The following is an 18,270-nucleotide window of genomic DNA, read 5'->3' on the forward strand; positions in this document are numbered from 1 at the left end:
GGTGCTGAACCCTGCAGCCACCCAGCAGCAATGGCCCCAAGCTGCTCCTGAGAGCCAGGAGCTGGAACCGCGTGTGCTCGTTGCTGAGTTCCCAAAGGAGCTGGCAAGGTCCCTGTTGCCCCTGTGCTGAATCTGACTTTAGGAGCCTTGGCTTCACGATGGATCTGGCAAGTGATGGAGGGTAGAGGCCAGTGCTCCCTTTTCTTGTCCTGCTGGAGCTGGCGGGAGCAGCAGCAGCCCCGAGACACGTCCCCATCCCTCCCTGCAGGCTGAGGGCTCATGTCCATCCTGCACAAGACACATCCTCCCACCCCAATGGGCCTATGTCCCACCATCCGAAGCCTCCCATGGGGAATGACTGTGGAAGGGCTCCTGATCCCAGCAACACAGCTCTCCCATCACCCTCCCATTCCCCAGCACCCACTGCAGCTGCCCCAGCACAAAACGGACACCTGAAAACCTGGTGTTTAAGGTTCCAATTCAATGCATACATGGACAGACATTGCTGGAATTAGGGACCATACCTGTGCCACCAAGCCCTGCCTTGCAGAGACAGCCAAATGGGCCACCTCAGCTCTGCCCCCTCGAGATGCTGTGGTGCTGCTGCCCTGCACGCTGGGAAACACCCAGTTGCACCCTGCTGGTGTCACTGGTTGCAGGTTCAACACGTCGTGCACTGTCACACTGCTCATCAGCCCTGTAAAGGCAGTCGCTGGCAGCAGGTGATGGTCAAGGAGCTCCCACATCCATGGGGAGCCTCAGGAAAGGCTCAGGTTGGGTTTCCCTGCAGGTCTCAGGGCCAACAAGAGGGTTTCCAAGCAGTTAACCATGAGAGTGCCAGGGTTCTTGAACAGCCTTGCAGGAGGCTCCATCCCTGTTCTGCTGAGGGCTGGAGGATGTGACCTCTAAGTAGAGGAAAGGAGAAAAGGTGAGGAGGGAAACTGAGGCACGGAGCTGCCCTGAAGGCAGCGGCAGAGCGCCGCGAGCTTGGGCTGCAGGAAGCCCATGTGGAGGAGACTGGGTGGCTGCTGCTGTAACAGACACTGGTTGTGAGGGTTCCTTTGCATCGTTCTGCATCCAGCCCGGCTGGGGCCTTCATCCAGGAGCGGGGGGTGATGAGACGAGGAGAGATGTCAACCGCAGAGCAGCCTCAAGCCAGAGCGAGGAGGACGAGGAGCTGGAGTGCCAGGGCCACCAGCACGCTGGTGGTGGTGCAGGATGTGGCACTGGAGGACTCATCTGGAGGCAGAGGGAGAGCCAGGGCATGGGGAGGGCTCTGAGCTGCCCAGACCAGGCAGGGGACCCCCCAAAGCTCTCCTCATACAGTCTCCTGCCACCCACCAGCCCACCAGAGCCATGGGTCACCTCCAGGCTGGCAGGGACCCGCTGTCCTCAGGGGACCCTCCAAAGCCAAGGCCACCTTGCAGCCCACCCGCCCGGGTTCTGCCCGCTCTGCAGTACCTGTCCAGGAGCAGGGGTGCCTGTAGATCAGCGAGGCGTTGTTGGAGGACACAGGGTTGCTGACCCTGCAGGTGTAGGTATCTGGCGAGGGGTTGAGGGACACAAGCAGCTCAGAAGCACTCACACGGTCCCACTGGAACTCGGAGGGGGAGATCCACTCGTAGGTCACCCCTTCGAGCCCCACCGAGCACTCCAGGGTTGCTTCACACTGCTCCGGGTTACCCGTGACCACTTTGGCCTTCACAGTGGGCTTTGGGACCAGCTCTGCGAGAGGCACCAGGATGTCACAGCCTGCCCCTTGTCCCCTCATGGGATGCTGGGACAACCCTCCCACGTTCCCAGCTCACCGTACACCGTCAGGAGGACGTTCTCAATGAGCCCCTTGCCCATCTCATCCTCCAGGTACAGCTGGTACATGCTGCTGTCGTTCTTCTGCAGGCGGCTGATCTTCAGGGTGTTGTTGGGGAAGAGCTCCAGGCGTCCCCTGTAGCTGTTGTTGCGGTACCAGACCTTCCCGCTGCTGTCCCGGATGGCAAGGTTCAAGGTGTCATTGCGCCGCCAGTGGACTTCATGGTAGGAGACGGTGCTTTGCAGGCTCGGACTGAGATATGCTACCCCATGAACGGCCCCGACCACCTCCGATGATGGCTTCTGTCGTGCCTGGGCTGCTGAGAAAGTGGAGACTGGAGCTGCTTGGCCAGCTTGGCCAAGGGGTGATGGGTTCACACTTAAACAGGGGAAGTTCAGCTTGGGTATAAGGAAGAGGTTGTTCCCTGTGAGGGTGCTGAGGTGCTGGCACAGGGTGCCCAGAGAAGCTGTGGCTGCCCCATCCCTGGCAGTGTTCAAGGCCAGGTTGGACAGAGCCTTGGGTGGCATGGTCTAGTGTGAAGCATCCCTGCACATGGCAGGGGAGTTGGAACTAGATGTTCTTAAGGTCCTTTCCAACCCAAATTCTATGATTCTGTGATTCTAAAATGCAAATAACCCATTTTTTCACTGCTTCATAGAATCATCTTGGAATGATTTGGGTTGAAGGGACCTGAAAGCTCCTCCAGCCCCAACCCCCTGCCACGGGCAGGGACACCTTCCACTAGAGCAGGTTGCTCCAAGCCCCTGTGTCCAACCTGGCCCTGAGGATGTGGCAGCTACACCCTGTGTCAGTGTCCCACGACGCCTCTGTGCTCTCGGAGCCCGCTCCCCGAGTGATGGGAAGGAGAATCCGAAGAGCGTAACTCCCACTGGTTGAGATAAGAGCAGCCCAGTAACTAAGGTATAATACAAAACCACTGCTACTACCACCAATAATAATAATGACAAGGGAAATAACAAGGGGAGAGGGTACAATTGCTTGCCACGTGCTGACCGATACCCAGCCCGACCCGAGCAGTGATCTGAGCCTTCTGGGTAGCTCCCCTTGGTTTCTATACTGGGCATGACATGCCATGGTATGGAATACCCCTTTGGCCAGTTTGGGTCAGGTGTCCTGTCTCTGCTTCCTCCCGGCTTCCCCTCCTCCCTGGCAGAGCATGAGACTGAGAAAGTCCTTGGTCAGAGTAAACATCACTGAGCAACAACTAAAACCATCGGTGTTATCAGCGCTGTTCCCAGGCTGAAAGTCAGAAACACAGCACTGCACCAGCTACTAAGAAGGAGAAAAATGACTGCTATAGCTGACCCCAGGACAGTCACACCATGGCACAGCGCTGGGATGGGAAGAGCTGAGGTGGAGCGGGATACAGGGAGGGTTTAGCCATGAACACATGCCCAAGGTCTGCCCCCCAACCCCAAAGCCATCTCCTCTCAGGTCAGCTCCCTGGGCAACCCACCACCGTACCTTGCGTGATGAAGAGGGGGAAGAGCATCGCCACTGTCAGCCCAGCCACCAATCTGCTCTCTGCATCCAAACCCAAGCTGCAACACGGAGATCCTCGTCGCCAGGCAGTGGCTCGCCAAGGACCCCATGAACCAGCCTGCACCATCTACCACAGTCTCTGCTCGCGGCCGTGATGGGACCGTGCCGGAACACGGCCAACAGTGGAAACTGTGGAAAGCGTTACTGCCTTTCTCTTCCCTCAGGCAGTACGCGGCAAATTTTTGAAATCACGAGCATGCGCAGTCAGCAAGAGCAGGCAGCAGCCTCAAACCTGCACGTGACCGTGATGGGACCGTGCTGGAAAAGAGCCAACAGCAGAACTTGAAAATGTAGCTGCTGCTTCCTGCCTTTCCCTTCCCTTGGGTGATACACGGCAGCTTTATTGAATCACAAGAGCATGCACAGTTCAGAAACAGCACGCAGCAGCCTCAAACCTCCCTGGGGACACCACGCACAGCGCCCCAGGGACCCTGACCCCCATCAGTCACCACCACTGTGATGGGAAATGAAACACAGACCCCACAGAAAACCCCACAGAAAACTGCAGGCAAAAAGCAGTTGTGATCCAGTGCTGAGAAACGGTGAAGTGGGTTGAGGGAGTTTGGCTTGTGACATGAAAAATAGGCAGAGGAAGGGCAGGAAGCCCCAGCACCACGAGTTTATAGCCACTGGGAGGGATTCAGGATGGGAACATTTGTGTGGTGTCAGGAGTCTGAGCAGCGCCGTTCAGTTTAAACGAAATTAGAACAGAACTGGTGTGTGTTCAGAGTCATGTCTTGGGTGTGAAGCTCCAAATGTGAAAGGGATTGAGCTTCTACTTTTACATTAGCGATAAAAGGAGACAGAGCAAAAGGGTTGCTTTGCCAGTGCCTCTTGGAATAACAAGGGAGATCACGGGTAACAGAGTGAGCTCGTGGGTAACATCACCACTTTGGAAAGTTCGTTCTGTAGCTGAATGGCTCTGAGAAGGAAACCCACCACTTTGGGAGATGCTACAGCCATTCACTTGGTGTATCCCGAGGTGTTCCCACAAAGCCGTGGCTATGTGTGTGTTCGGGTTTGAGTTATAAGATGTTTCCATCTGTGCTGCTTTGGGAGAAGCCTGCCCGCCCCGTATCAGCCTCGTTTAATGATCAGTTTTCATTGAAGACTTAGATTCAACAACCAGTTCACCATCAACAACCCCAACGTGCAGCCTCGGGGGGAAGCTCCAAGAGGTCTGTAGCGTTTTGAAACGGGTTTGAACTGCGTTTGGGTTCCTGCAGCAGCGCTCAGGCAGAGGGCGCCTGTGGAGCAGAGCAGAGGCAGGTCTGCATCCTCCTGCTGCGAGCTGAACGCCGTGAGGACACCAGGACACACAGAATCCATCAGGCTTTACTGGTCCAACTGTTGTGGTCGGAGGAACAGCGCCGCGATGCAGCAGAGCCCCAGGTTACGTGGTGTTGGCTGGGTACGTGATGTGGTCCATGGCTTGGGGCTCATCCTCGGCATCCCCTGGCACAGAAGCCGCAGGGGAATCTAACAGCAACAGAAGCAAGGCACGTCTCTGTCTCCCTGCTTCAGTTTCTGTGCCACACAAGGAATATCCCAGCTGCTTTTTGTCATGAAACATGAGTAAAAGAGGCTGACAAATGGGGTTGGTTGCGAGATGTAGCTTTCATGAAGAGATCTGCTTGGGCTGATGGAACATCAAACCACAGAAAGAGGGGAGATCTAGCTGAGATATGAGGGAGAAGTTCAGAGGCTGGTTTGAGTTGAAGGGACCTTAAAGCTCATCTAAAGCCACGGGCAGGGACACCTTCCACAGGACCAGGATGCTCCAAGCCCCGTCCAGCCTGGCCTTGAACACTCCCTGGCCCTGCTGCTCACACGCTGGTGATGCAGCCCCAGCACACGGGTGGTTCCTGGGCTGCAAGTGCACAAAATGAGGTCACCCTCCTCTTCAGCAGCACCAGCTCTGCTTGAGTCATGTCCAAGCACCCAGAGGAGCCTCTGCTAATCGCCCTAAGAACAGGAGCCGGGATTAGGTGCTATTCCTAGAGGAACACAGCTAAAAGGGGCCGCAGGCAAGGGAGCCAGCGCACCCTCGCTGTCACTCGCTGGATGAAGGAGTAAGTCCTGTCTTTCACTTCCACTTAACAACTCCCCTTTTCTTCATGGAGTAACTTCCACGTTCATTGTGCTTTAAGCACTTTGATTACCAGCTGAAATCCCAGTTTACATTGCGTTTTGCTGATCAGAATCCTTTGGCTCCTCTTCCTACAGAGTGCTCAGAGGCCAGGATGGTTTTTTGCCTGTCCAAAACTAGCGTGTGTGGTTTAGATGGGTCAGGATTTCTGTAGGAAAACTCCAATTCCAAGCATCAGATTTTACTTCTCCTCTTCAAAGTGACTAACACCTCACTGAAGGAGGTAGTGGGGGGACCCATAGCCCAAGGTACTGCTTTCTGTGCATAATAATTGCAAACTAAGTTAAAACCCAGTATTTGATTGCATCCTATTGTTTAGACTGCAAATGATTTAGTGTCTGGAAAGTACCATTTCATTGTCTGTTTGCTTTGTAAATGCTTTTGTAACCATGCCAGTGATGAGGGTTTTTTCAGCTAAATAAGCCCAGAGTGTTGTCTCCTCCTTAAATACATCTTTGTCCTTAAAGGAATACCATCTTCCTGCAAACTTCCTACAAGGAGCAGCCTTTCTACCAAAGAAATACCTTGAATTTCCCTATTATACCCCATCCATGTGTGTGTTGTGGCGTCCAGGGACCAGATCAACCAGTGACATGAGTGAGTCCAGCTCTGGAAATGGGTTGAGAATGAATCATTTGCTCCTAGCAATGGACACCTTCAGTTCAGCACCAAAATCCCCTTCCTCTTGTGTCAGGAAAAGGGCAGGAACATCTCTAAGTATAGAGGAGAGAGGAAAACCAGATCACTTCAGGCAGAAGGGAGCTGAAATCTGTGTAAGCTTTGACAAATAGAGGAGTTGCCTGGAAACGGTTGTGTCCTGTGATGAGTTTCCTCCTCTGGTTTTCATTAACACAGAATCATTTCTTTACCTGTCCCTCTCCTGGCTGCAAGAACGTTTCCAGCATCCCAGGCCCTGGGCTGGTTTCTGGTGGCTTGGGAGAATCTTGACCCTTTCCCTGTGCCTCAGTTCTTACTCTAAAGCAGCGCTGGTGACTGAAACATCTTCTGCCAGAGCATCCAGGTCTCCTGCTCTTGGCAAAGGAATAACATTTGGATGAGTTTCCATCTTTGAAGCCCAAAATGAGTTTGTTTTCCTATTAGCTTTGCTTGTCAGCTGCCATTTAACCCTCTGCTTTTCTACTCAAGCTGAAGAAAGAACTCATCACACCATGAGGAGGCATGTCTGTCTTTCCTACTCCATTATCTCTCAGGAGTAAATCCAGGTAACACCATTTAACTGCCTTGGGAACAACATCTGCACCCATTGAGCTGCCCTGCAGCAAGTCTGGTGGTTTCCTCTTGGAACACGAGCACACTTCAGGAGGTGCAATGCTTCACCTCATTCTTTTGTCGTAATCTGATTGTGTTTCCTCTTTCAATAGTGACAAGGGGGAAGAAAAGAGGTAAATAAACAACTAAAGGTGCTTTTGCTCCAGAATCTTCTCCAGTGTCTTTTGAAAACTGTATGGATGCCATTATGTGTATGGATGCAAAGGTTTTGGGCAAAAGTTGAGTGAGTTTTAAGGCAAGAAAAGCTCTTTCTTAACCTCGCAGAGGCCTTTAAGATTTGTCTTTGCGGATGAGTCCGGAGCTATCCCATCGAGCTCAAGTTAAGCTGAACAGACTTTGTGTCTTCAATCGCTGTGCTTCCTCATGGAATCATGGAACGGTTTGGGTTGAGAAGGACCTTAAAGCTCATCCAGTTCCAACCAGGGACACCTTCCACTAGAGCAGGTTGGTCCAAGCTCCTGTGTCCAACCTGGCCTTGGACACTACCAGGAGCACAATCCTACCTTCCTCTTCACTAGTGAACTGGTTCAGACACCATTGGCTCAGCGGGGCTCTGCCTCACCTCACTTCTTCAGTGTCTCAGCACCGCTCACCATCTGCTGCTCTGCCTTTATCCCCCTCTCCTCCCATCCCTGATCCTCTTTATGGCAATTCTTCTTTATCCCAATGTCCCCTAACAAATCCAGGCTAGTCACCATACGCTTTAATCTCCATCATTGCCGCGACGTGAAGCACCACAACGGCGCTGCTGTGTCCCGCTGCGGATGCCCCTGGAAGCATTTCCAACCTGGTTGATTCCATGATTCCTCCTTTGCACAAACACTGCAGCCGGGGAAGGGGAATAGAACCCCTCTGGGGGGGCCGGGCCGGGACAAACTGTTCTTTCTTTGCTGGCCCTTTCTCGTCCCCGGCCACCATAAACAATCCTTTTGTGTGAGATACAAACAAGGCCGGGCGCTGGCACGGAACAAAGGCGTGATTCAGGCCGGGATCAGCTGAACCCTGCGCATGATGCTGCTGCTCCCAGACCCCCGGCGCGGCCGGTCCCACCAAGGGCTGCAGCAGGAAGATGGAGCAGAGCAGCAAATGGGGCCACAGGGATGCGTGGGGGGCTGGAGCATCTCTCCTATGGACAAGGACCTGGGACTAGTTAGTGCAGAGAGGAGCAGGGTGAGGGGATCCCATCAATGCACACCAATAGCTCAAAGGGGGTACCCGAAGGATGGTGCCAGACTCTTCCCAGTGGTGCCCAGCGACAGAACGAGGAGCAATGGCCATAAACTGAACCACACCAATGGTGCCCCGTTGCGATCCACCGGGATCTGCTGGCACATCCCGCAGCATAGCCGCTGGCAGCACGAGGCTCCTCGCACCGGACACTGGGCGCTCCAGTTCGGCTCCACACTGGGGGCTCAGGCCCAATGCTGGGGGGTTCAAGCCCCACATTGGAGGGTTCAAGTTCCACACCGGAGGGTTCAAGCTGCACATAGGGGGGTTCAAGCCTCACATTGGAGGGTTCAGGTCCCACATTGGGAGGTTCAAGCCCCACGTTGGGGGGTTCAGGCCCCACATTAGGGTTCAACCCCCACACTTTGGGGGTTCATTCCCCAGATTGGGGTTCAAGCCCCACATTGGGGGGGGTTCAGGCCCCACATTGGGGTTCAAGCCCCACACTTTGGGGGTTCATTCCCCACATTGGGGAGGGGTTCAGGCCCCACATTGGAGTTCAAGCCCCACACTTTGGGGGTTCATTCCCCACATTGGGGTTCAGGCCCCACATTGGGGGGTTCAAGCCGCACACTTTGGGGGTTCATTCCCCGCCGGGGCTCGGGCCGCTGCGCCGTTACACCCCGGCCGCTTGGGGGCGCTCTCCCTCCCCTTTCCTGCGCAGGCGCCGTGGCGCGGCCGGAGCCCGGGGGCGTGGCCGCAGCGCCGCACGCCATTGGCCCGGCGGGGCGGGGCGGGGCGGCCGCGTGCGCCCGCCAAAGCGTTCCGGGCGGGAACGGGGGCGGTGCCGCGTGTCCCCCCCTCCTCCCTCCACCCCCCCCCCGGCAGCGCGGCGGCGGCGGCGGGGCCCGGAGCGCTCCCGCGCCATGGAGCCGAGCGCAGGTAGCGCCGCGGCCGCGCTGGGCCGGGGGGGGGGGGCACCGCGGCGCCGGGCCCCGCCGCTGGGGCGGGTCAGCGGGGCGTCGTGGCGGGTTGGGGTCGCCTCAAGCGGCGGGAACCGGTGGGGGGGGAGCCCGGCTTGGCCGCGGGCGTCAGCGGGAGAGGGTAACCCGGGAGCGAGCAGCCGTTCTCCGGTCGCTTCCCCGGCGCGGAGCCGGTGGGGCCGCCGTTTGTGACCCCGGTTCCATCGGGCTTCCCGGTGCCGGGCGTGGGGCTGGGACCGGGGCGAGCCGTGCCCGCGGCTGGGGCGCGGGAGCCGGTGTCTGGGGTTCGCTGGGGTGATGGGGTCGGTGCGAGCGGCCGCCGGGGCCTCGTCCGGGCCCCATGGAGCTCCACAACAACAACTTCGGAGTTGCCCGGTCGGAATCGCGGGAGGAAAAGGGAGTTTCTCGGCCGGGTAATTACAGGTTGTGCCGCGGCCTCGGAGCACTTTCCTTGTGGGTGAGGAGCCCGGAGGTGACTCACGGGCTGGAGCAGCTCCACAATCCCCTGCTTAAGGGAAACGTCTTTGCACCGTCGTGGGAGTCGCTGACGCAGGGAGCGCGGTAACGGGAGCGGGACGGGGCCTCCCGGGTCACATCCCCGTCTGTGACATGGGCCGGGGGGGACCATGAGCCGCACGGGCGGGGGGGGTCTGCGCCGCGCCCCGGCTGAGCCTTCGGCGATGGATCGCAGGGAGAGGAAAGGCGCCGCGGTCAGGTTGAGGAGCTGGAAAAGCTGAGCCTGGTGGTTGGAATTGTCGGTATCGGGTCGTCGACAGTGGCTGGATTCTTCTTTATGGAACCATGGAATGGTTTGGGTTGAAGGGACCTTAAAGCTCATCTAAAGGCACGGGCAGGGACACCTTCCACTAGAGCAGGTTGCTCCAAGCCCCTGTGTCCAACCTGGCCTTGAACACTGCCAGGGATGGGGCAGCCACAGCTTCTCTGGGCACCCTGTGCCAGCGCCTCAGCACCCTCACAGGGAAGAGCTTCTGCCTCAGAGCTCATCTCAATCTCCCCTCTGGCAGGTTAAAGCCATTCCCCTTGGCCTGTCCCTCCATCCCTTGTCCAAAGCTCCTCTCCAGGTTTCCTGGAGCCCGTTTAGGCACTGGAGCTGCTCTAAGGTCTCCCCTTCACGCAGCAGAGGGGGAGCATCCCCTCCCTGACCTGCTGCTCACACTCTGGGGGTGCAGCCCAGCACACGGGATCCATGTCGGGGTTTGAGCCATTGTTCTGCCTTTGGGATCTGTCAGAAAGTTGTTTTATAATTTATCTCCAAAAGCACAAACTCTCTTAAAATGGGAATTGATACATAAGAGTGATGATGATGATGATGGGGGAAGAGCCTCGGACCTGATGAAGCTGCTGTGTTTGTGTTGGAGGGTTTTCTATGGCTTGGAGGCTTCGTTCCCGTGCGGCTGCCGACGTGTTCATCAGCCCAAGGTTTAGGCTAATCTGGGTGTTGAAACGAGCAGGGTTGTATTTGGAGCAAAGGGAAGCAGGTGATTGCGGCTCTGGAAAATAGGGTCGAGTTTTATTTAGCAGCAGTTAAACGTATGAAAACCATCACATTTTTATAAACTTTCACTGTGCCTCTTGCTTAACTGTTGCTTTCCTTGTGCTCTGCCTCTTGAGCAACAGCATGTGTTTAAATACACCTTTTCCCTGCTGGAAAACCTCTCTTTGTTGGGATGGCACTGCTGTCCCAAAGCAGCCTGAGATGCACTGAAAAGCTTCAGAGCTCACCTTTGAGGCTGGAGCTTCCCAAGGTGGTCAAAGAGCTGCTTGTACCAAACAGGAGATGCTGTAGCCTGACCATGGGCTGCAAATATCCCTATTTTAGTGGGCTGGATTCCTTTTTGCAGGGCGAGTAAAGACACTGTGGTCAGATGAAGTCATGTAGCTGGAAAAGCTGAGCCTGATAGCTGGAATTCTCTGCCTCAGGTCACCAACAGTGTCTGATATCTTCTTGATAGAACCATGGAATGGTTTGGGTTGGAAAGGACCTTAAAGCTCATCCAGTTCTATGTGCAGGGGCACCTTCCACTAGAGCAGGTTGCTCCAAGCCCCTGTGTCCAACCTGGCCTTGAACACTGCCAGGGATGGAGCATCCAGACCTTTTCCGTTCAACCCGTTGCAGTGTCCCACCACCCTCACAGGGAAGAACTTCTTTCTCGGATCTAACTCTGTCTTCCTAATGTCCAGTGACTGTTGCCCTGGATGAAGCTGAGCCGCTCGCTCCGTGTCCACCTCGCACAGCACCTAGTCGGAGCTCAGCGCCTGTGAGCAAGGTATTAGGTCAGGTCAGGCTCCGCGCTAATCCCGGCTCTGTTTTGGCTGTTGTCGCCTGCGTTAGGTAACCTGCGGTGTCAGGTCAGGGATGCTGGACCAAGGCAGCACCCTGGGATCCTGGGGAGGAGGAGGAGGAAGCGAGGAACCTCCCTTGGGAACCTTCAGGTCTGGCTGGGTTGGAGCTGAGCCCCATCAGTAGCTGGGTTTGCTGGTAGCTATTGTGATGAGGCTGGTGAAGGGCAGGGCTTGGTGATGGCGCCAAACCTCCCTTGGCTTGTGCCACGGGGCAAGGTTTGGTACAGGTCTGGAGGGGATCAATCCAGTTCCCTCTGTGTCAGTGGGAAGTGCTGCTGATCCCGGGTGGATGTTTGGTGCTGGAGTTCAAACACATCACATCCTGCTGCGTTGTGGTGGGAGCTTCCTCCAAGGGGAGCTTTGCAAAGCAAAGAGGGGGATAAAGGGCAGCAAAAAGCTCCTGCCTGGCTCTGGCAGGATCAGATCCAATGGGTTTTGGCACCTCAGTTCCCATCTGAAGGTGCCTGTTGGAGGGTCCCACTTTGAGGCCCCCCGGCTCCTTTCTGCCCCTGGACCTGGTGGAGGCGCTCAGCCAAGGTTGTGCATTGACTTTGTGGGGCTGGATGGAGCCTGGAGCCTGCCTCGGGTCCTGCCCTCCTCAGAAACAACGTGGAGAATCCCAGGAAGAGCTGGTGCAGTTTAACGCTCCTAAAATACTTTTGGAAATACCTTTTTAAATGTAGCAAAGGCCACTGGCTACAGGAATCCCACATCACGTTTCAGGCTGAGTTTTGCTTTTAACCTTGTTCTGTTCTCCACATAATTCCCTTGTTTTAATATTCCAATGAAAGCCCCTCAGAGTGATGATCCTGGAGCTGATATCCATCATTCCCGTGCTGTGGATTGGGTTTGTTTCCAGGGAAATGCTTATTTAGGTAAATGTGTTGGATGACTTCCCTCTTCCTCGTGCCCCGGGAGACACAAGGGATGAAGCTGAGCTACATTTCATTATCGTACCTTGCTTCCTCTTTATCCCTTCCCTCGGTCTCTTTATTTGCCTGATGGAGTTGGGGCAGGGGGGTTTCTGCAGCAAGCATGGAGGAAATGGGTGCTCTGAGCCTCCCTGGCTCTACTTCTGCTGAACTCCTACCAGACCCCTCAAATCTAACCCTGGAGGTGTGTTATCCTGTGGAGACGAGGTAGGAAGTCAGGGGGTGCAGTTCACGTGGCTTTGGTGTGTTGTTTCAGGCTTTAATCATGGAATGGTTCAGGCTGGGAGGGAGCTTAAAGCTCCTCCAGCTCGAGCCCCTGCCACGGGCAGGGACACCTTCCACTAGAGCAGGTTGCTCCAAGCCCCTGTGTCCAACCTGGCCTTGAACACTGCCAGGGATGGGGCAGCCACAGCTTCTCTGGGCACCCTGTGCCAGCGCCTCAGCACCCTCACAGGGAAGAGCTTCTGCCTCAGAGCTCATCTCAATCTCCCCTATGGCAGGTTAAAGCCATTCCCCTTGTCCTGTCCCTGCATCCCTTGTCCAAAGCCCCTCTCTGGGTTTCCTGGAGCCCCTTTAGGCACTGGAGCTGCTCTAAGGTCTCCCTTTCACACAGCAGAGGGGGAGCATCCCCTCCCTGACCCGCTGCTCCCGCTCTGGGGGTGCAGCCCAGCACATGGCGGGGTTCTGGGCTCAAGCTCACACTGAAGCTGGGTCATGGGGAGCCCAAGCCCTTCTCCTCACTTCCTCCAGCCTCCATCCATCCTGTGCTCGTGTTTCAGGTGAGCTTTTGGCATCAAGTGTTTTGGTTTCTGTTACTAAGGTTTTGCTGTGCAAGGATTAACTAAACCCAGCTTCTTCCTCACTGCCCCTTCCCAAAGGCAGAGCCGGGCCGGTGCTCGTCACCGGTGGTTTCCTGCGCGGAAGGATGAAGGTCGGTGTTGATGGAGGATCCTTGCGGTGCTCCGGGATGCAGGGCTTTCACTCTCTGCTCCTATGGGTGTGGTGACCAAGCAAGAAATACTGTTTGTGTAAGGCTCAAGCTTATTATAGTTCAGAGCAAGGTGTGACTCATGGCTCCGGGTAATCTCCCCTCTGCTCGCTCCATGGGAAACACCGCGGTGCTCAGGCCCTGCGAGCTGGGGGAGAGGTATTATAGAACCATGGATGGGGTTGGGTGGGAAGGGAGCTTAAAGCTCATCTAAAGCCACGGGCAGGGACAGCTTCCACTAGAGCAGGTTGCTCCAAGCCCCTGTGTCCAACCTGGCCTTGAACACTGCCAGGGATGGGGCAGCCACAGCTTCTCTGGGCACCCTGTGCCAGTGTCGCAGCACCATTAAATAACACAGGCTCCAAGCAAAGCTGGAAGGTTATGAACAGATCAGTCCCCACCTTGAGATGTTTCTAACATTTCAAGCCATGGGGTGGTGGTGAAATCAGCAGCAGCAAGGAGAGGAGAGGAGGAAGGGCTCACAGGCTCCCATCTCCTGTCTCGCCACGCATGGAGATGCCAGGAGGGAGCAGCACGATGCCCCGCCAGCCCCCGAGGTGTTTCTCAGAGCTTCCAGCAAATGGTTTCAGGCTGATTCACCGGGGTTTGGGTATTGTATTGTCCTGTCCAGAAAGGAGGAGTGAGTTCATCGCTGCTGGAAATACTTCACCCCGTTCTGCTGTCATGCCTCAACACGCTGTCATACCTGGCCCTCCTGAGCTGTGGAAGGAACCAGCCGTCAGCAGTGGCTAACGAAGGAGATGCTTCCACCATGAGAAAGCCTTTGCAGGCAGTACAGGGTTTCAGACCAGAAAGCTCACCCCGAGAGATGCTGGTGCTGCCTCAACAAGCCCCCATGTCCCTGCTCGCCTCAGGAACCGGGAGCCAAGCCCAGAACCAGGCTCTTGGAGGTGCCATGAGGGTGACTTGGTCTCGAGGAGTCAGAAGCAGGTGTCCTCCTTCACCCTGGGCATCCGCTTCCTGCTCGCTCAAGGAGCAGGACACAGCAATTCCATCGGGAAACTTTAGTTTCAGCCCAAGGGAAACACTTCATTTGGTGTCAGAAGCTCATGTGCAACCTCACTTGGTCTTAAACTCCTGCTATTAAGTCAGTGTTGTGCAGGACACCATCAATGAGAGGACTTTCTTCTTCAAGTGCATTTAAATACTCCCCTCACATCACATATATTCTGTGGGCTTCCTGCTGCTTCTGCCAACTGGCCAGGCTGAGAGAGCTGGGCTGGGGCAGCCTGGAGAAGAGAAGGCTCCTGAAGGGGAGCCCTTAGAGCAGCTCCAGTGCCTAAAGGGGCTCCAGGAAACCTGGAGAGGGGCTTTGGAGAAGGGATGGAGGGACAGGCCAAGGGGAATGGCTTTAACCTGCCAGGCTCCTGGTTTTGCTGCCCAGCACTCATCCATCTCCTGCTTCCTGCGACTGCTTCCAGTGTCTCATTAGGGTGAGGCTTAATGAAGCTTTTGATAGCATTTTACAAGTATTAGCTAAGGAAATGTTGTGACATCCCTGTGGGGCTGGTATTTTTCCCTTACCCTTTTCCATCCATACAGGCACCGGGAGAATGGTGTTGCTTTTGAAATGAGGTTTCTGATAATGCCCAATCCTTGAGGGCAACCCACGACTGACATTCCAGCAGCCTGCTCAGCAAATACTGCCATTCCCAGAGGTTTGGGAGTGTCAATGTTATCCCATGCCCACGGGACGCGTCCAATGGAAGTGTGAGATGATGTAAAAAGGCGTCTGGGGATTGGAGCATCCTTACAGCTGAGTGGCTTTTAGGCCAGCTGAGGTTGTGGATGTGGTGAAGGTGCTGCCGGTGGCCTGCTCATAGCGACGTCTGGAGCTTGTGTTTAACAAGTGTGTGTTTCTAGAGGAGAAGGAGAATCTGAACTAGGGTGAAGGTGGGTTCCACACTGAGCTTTTACCTCATTTCTTACCTTTATGGCACTTGGTGGGAGATTGGAGTCATATGTGTTCAAGGCCAGGTTGGAACGGGCTTGGAGCAACCTGCTCTAGCGGCAGGAGCTTGGAACTGGAGAAGCTTTAAGGTCCCTTCCAACACAAACCGTCCCATGACTCAGTGATATGAAAGGAGCGGGGGTGCTGGTACCTGGGACAAGGGAGGGGAAGGGTCAACCCTCCGAAACGCCGACTCCATGTGGATGGTGACACAGCAGATCCTGGAGGGGAGCTGAAAGATGCCAGTGTTCCCTGCACCGCGGGGGTTGCTTTCACCGGGAGCACCCGCAGCGGCTCCCGTCGGAGCCCTCGTGTTTCACCCGCATAGCTCAGCACTTGCATCACGGCAGAAGAGGCGTTGTTGGGCTCGGAGATTCCTGAGGGCCGAGGACGTTGTGGTTTCTCCAGCGAGGAGTCATGCTCGGTTCAAAGCAGTCTTGACACCACTGTCAGCTCCAGGGCTTGGTCACTGCGTACCCGGTGGAAGCCTCCGAGCTGCTGGTGCTGCCGCTGACACCAGGAGAAGGTTTGTTTTCTCTTGAGCTTCTCCTCTTGGTAGGACAAGGGGTGATGGGTTCAGACTGAAACAGGGGAGGTTCAGGTCGGAGATAAGGACGTTCTTCCCTGTGAGGGTGGTGGGACACTGGAATGGGTTGAATGGAGAAGCTGTGGCTGCCCCATCCCTGGCAGTGCTCAAGGCCAGGTTGGACACAGGGGCTTGGAGCAACCTGCTCTAGTGGAAGGTGTCCCTGCCCATGGTTTTAGCTGAACTTTAAGCTCCCTTCCCACCCAAACAGTTCTGTGATTCTCTTTGAGCTCTTCTACCTTTTTTGGCTTGTTCTGTTGGAATTTCAGCTTGCTTGTGCTACCTTTTGCTTCGTTTTGAGTTTCTTCTCCCTGGGCTTTGCCAGGTCCTGTTGAAACGTGCTGAAACATCTGGGCAGCTCCGTGCTGGAGCAAAACCCATCAGCTCATAAGCTCTTATGGTTCCAAAGGTTTGACCCAGCATTGTTGGGATATAAGTCTTTGGTGAATTGAATGCTCTGCAGTTCCTAGTGGAGGGCAGCTCCTTCGAGGAGGTTGTGATCAGATGGATCATCCTCATCTGTGGTGGTTCATCCACCGCATTGTGGTTCATCCGCCATCCCCTTGTTCAGCCTCCCACCAGCTCAGGGGCTCAACAGTGAGATTTGAGTGACCCACAGGAAAGAAAACGTGGAGAAAAGGAAAGGAGGAGATCAGGAAGAGCACAACTCCATGGGGTAGCTAGCTGGAAGGAGGGACCTGAGTTACCATGCCAAGAACATGAGGATTGCAACCAAGGACCTGAAGCCTGAAGCCTTTATTCTGCAGTGACCAATCCAACGGATTATTCCCTTGAAATTAGGGGGTTTTCCAGGTTTTAAACTGGAGCTGAACGGGAGGGAAGGGGAAGGAATGCACCGCATCCCTCGGTCTCCTGTTTGGTTGCAGGGTGATGGCTGAAATGGGATAACTTCTGTCCATTGGAAAGCTGCTGATGGAGCTGGGTATACATTTTGTATCATCCCCCTTCCCCAAACATGCAGCATTCCATGTAAACAGCCACTGCCGCTCCACGGTGTCCGTGCCAAAGAGTTTTAGTGCCGGGGTGGGATAACAATGTGCAATTGTGTGATTCCCACCAGCAGGGTTGCTCAAATAGCAACCTCTTCCCAGACACTGCTGCGAAGGAGGCACCCGCTTCCCCACGCTGCTCTTCTGGTCCTCGGTGGGAATTCTGGGGAGGCTTATGGATGTGAGGCCAATCCCAGGTGTAAATCCTCCCGATTCCCAGCACAGAGCTGCATTCCCAGCTCTCAACATGGGATATTGCACCTATTGAGGTGCTGGAGCGGGGCCAGGGAAGGGCGACGGAGCTGGTGCAGGGCCTGGAGCACAAGTGTGATGAGGAACGGCTGAGGGACCTGGGGGGGTTCGGATGGAGAAGAGAAGGCTCAGGGGGGACCTTATCGCTCCCTACAACTGCCTGACAGGAGGATGGAGCCAGGAGGGGGCTGGGCTCTGCTCCCAAGGGATGGGATGAGAGGAAATGGCCTCAAACTGCACCAGGGGAGGTTTAGATGGAGATGAGGAACAATTCCTTCCCCAAAGGGAACTTGGAAAGAGACTGGGGGCATGTGTTCAAGGCCAGGTTGGACACAGGGGCTTGGAGCAACCTGCTCTAGTGGAAGGTGTCCCTGCCCGTGGCAGGAGGCTGGAACTGGGTGAGCTTTAAGGTCCCTTCAACCCAAACCATTCCAGGATTATATTGCAGCGAGCTTCCAGTTAGGAACTGTTCCCTGTTTCTATACCTCTTGCTGGTGGTTAGAGGGTATAAATACACGGCTTCCAGTCAGGGCTGTTCCCTATAGTGGTGATGGGGCGAGAGCAGGAATTCCCTGCCCAATTCTGCTGTCTGAATAGTCTTAGGTTTAGGCTTTGCCTTCAGCTGACAGTGCTGAGGAATGGTATTTAACCAACAAAGCCAGGAAATTCCAGATTAAAGCGTGGATGTTTGACTTGCTTGGGCTTTGGGAGTTGTGTTGTTAGGGAGCTTTGCCCATCTTTAGGAATAATCCTGAAAAGAGGCACTTTGAGGCACGAGGAGCTTTGCCCATCAGGAATAATCCTGAAAAGAGGCAGTTTAAGGCACCAGAAGCTTTTGCCCATCAGGAATAACCCTGGAAAGAGACTTTTTACCCCAAGACATCAGGAAAACAGAGAGGTTTGTTCCTCTCCCACTCTCAGCAGGGCACCACCTCCCTCAACCCCTTCTCTTCAGCTGGGGATGAATTGTTTTTCCAGCAGTTTTTGGTTCCTTGAGAGTGGAATTTTGATCCCAACCCTTTAAGTGCAATAAACCCAAACTCCCAGATTGCTCCTTGCCCGGTCCCGGCTCCGGTTGTGCCTCGAGGAATGCAGAAAATCAGGATTTGAATGCCCAGAAGGAGCACACACCTTGGAATCTCAGCTTCTTCAGATTCAAACTTCAAGTTCATGTAATATCCCTTGAGCCAGGCTGGGTTTGGGA

General features: G+C 55.2%; 2 protein-coding genes across 4 annotated transcripts in view; one reads left to right on the top strand and one right to left on the bottom strand.

The window, feature by feature from the left end:
• Positions 1-459: 459 nt before the first annotated feature.
• On the bottom strand, positions 460-4,078 carry LOC115602683 (CD48 antigen-like). Of its 2 annotated transcripts, none has more exons than XM_030474034.1 (4): positions 3,296-4,078; positions 1,809-2,126; positions 1,462-1,725; positions 460-1,239 (listed from the first exon to the last, which is right to left on the bottom strand). In XM_030474034.1, exons 1-4 carry the CDS (start codon positions 3,438-3,440, stop codon positions 1,151-1,153), a joined length of 816 nt encoding a protein of 271 aa, XP_030329894.1. In that variant the 5' UTR covers positions 3,441-4,078; the 3' UTR covers positions 460-1,150. The 2 variants fall into 2 exon arrangements, with proteins under 2 accessions (XP_030329894.1, XP_030329893.1); XM_030474033.1 differs by having other exon boundaries at positions 1,809-2,129.
• Positions 4,079-8,859: 4,781 nt separating this feature from the next.
• Positions 8,860-18,270, top strand: part of OTUD7B (OTU deubiquitinase 7B) — a 28,843-nt gene continuing 19,432 nt past the window's right edge. Inside the window, exon 1 of one of the 2 annotated variants that reach the window (XM_030473920.1) lies at positions 8,860-8,921. The gene's annotated coding sequence lies outside the window, so the exon portion shown is untranslated. Of the gene's footprint in view, positions 8,922-14,683; positions 15,745-18,270 lie in introns of those variants that run through there. The other variant, XM_030473922.1, reaches the window with a different exon arrangement.

Source organism: Strigops habroptila, chromosome 22 (assembly GCF_004027225.2).
Source record: "Strigops habroptila isolate Jane chromosome 22, bStrHab1.2.pri, whole genome shotgun sequence".
Classification (NCBI taxonomy): Eukaryota; Metazoa; Chordata; class Aves; order Psittaciformes; family Psittacidae; genus Strigops; species Strigops habroptila.

Bases quoted from the DNA above. Each gene is read 5' to 3' on its own strand.
- LOC115602683 (XM_030474033.1), bottom strand. From the start codon at position 3,440: ATGGTGCAGGCTGGTTCATGGGGTCCTTGGCGAGCCACTGCCTGGCGA. The intron at 2,130-3,295 runs GTACGGTGGTGG...CCACTTTCTCAG, and splicing joins CCCCCTCTTCATCACGCAAG to CAGCCCAGGCACGACAGAAG. The intron at 1,240-1,461 runs GTACTGCAGAGC...CTCTGCCTCCAG, and splicing joins GCACCCCTGCTCCTGGACAG to ATGAGTCCTCCAGTGCCACA.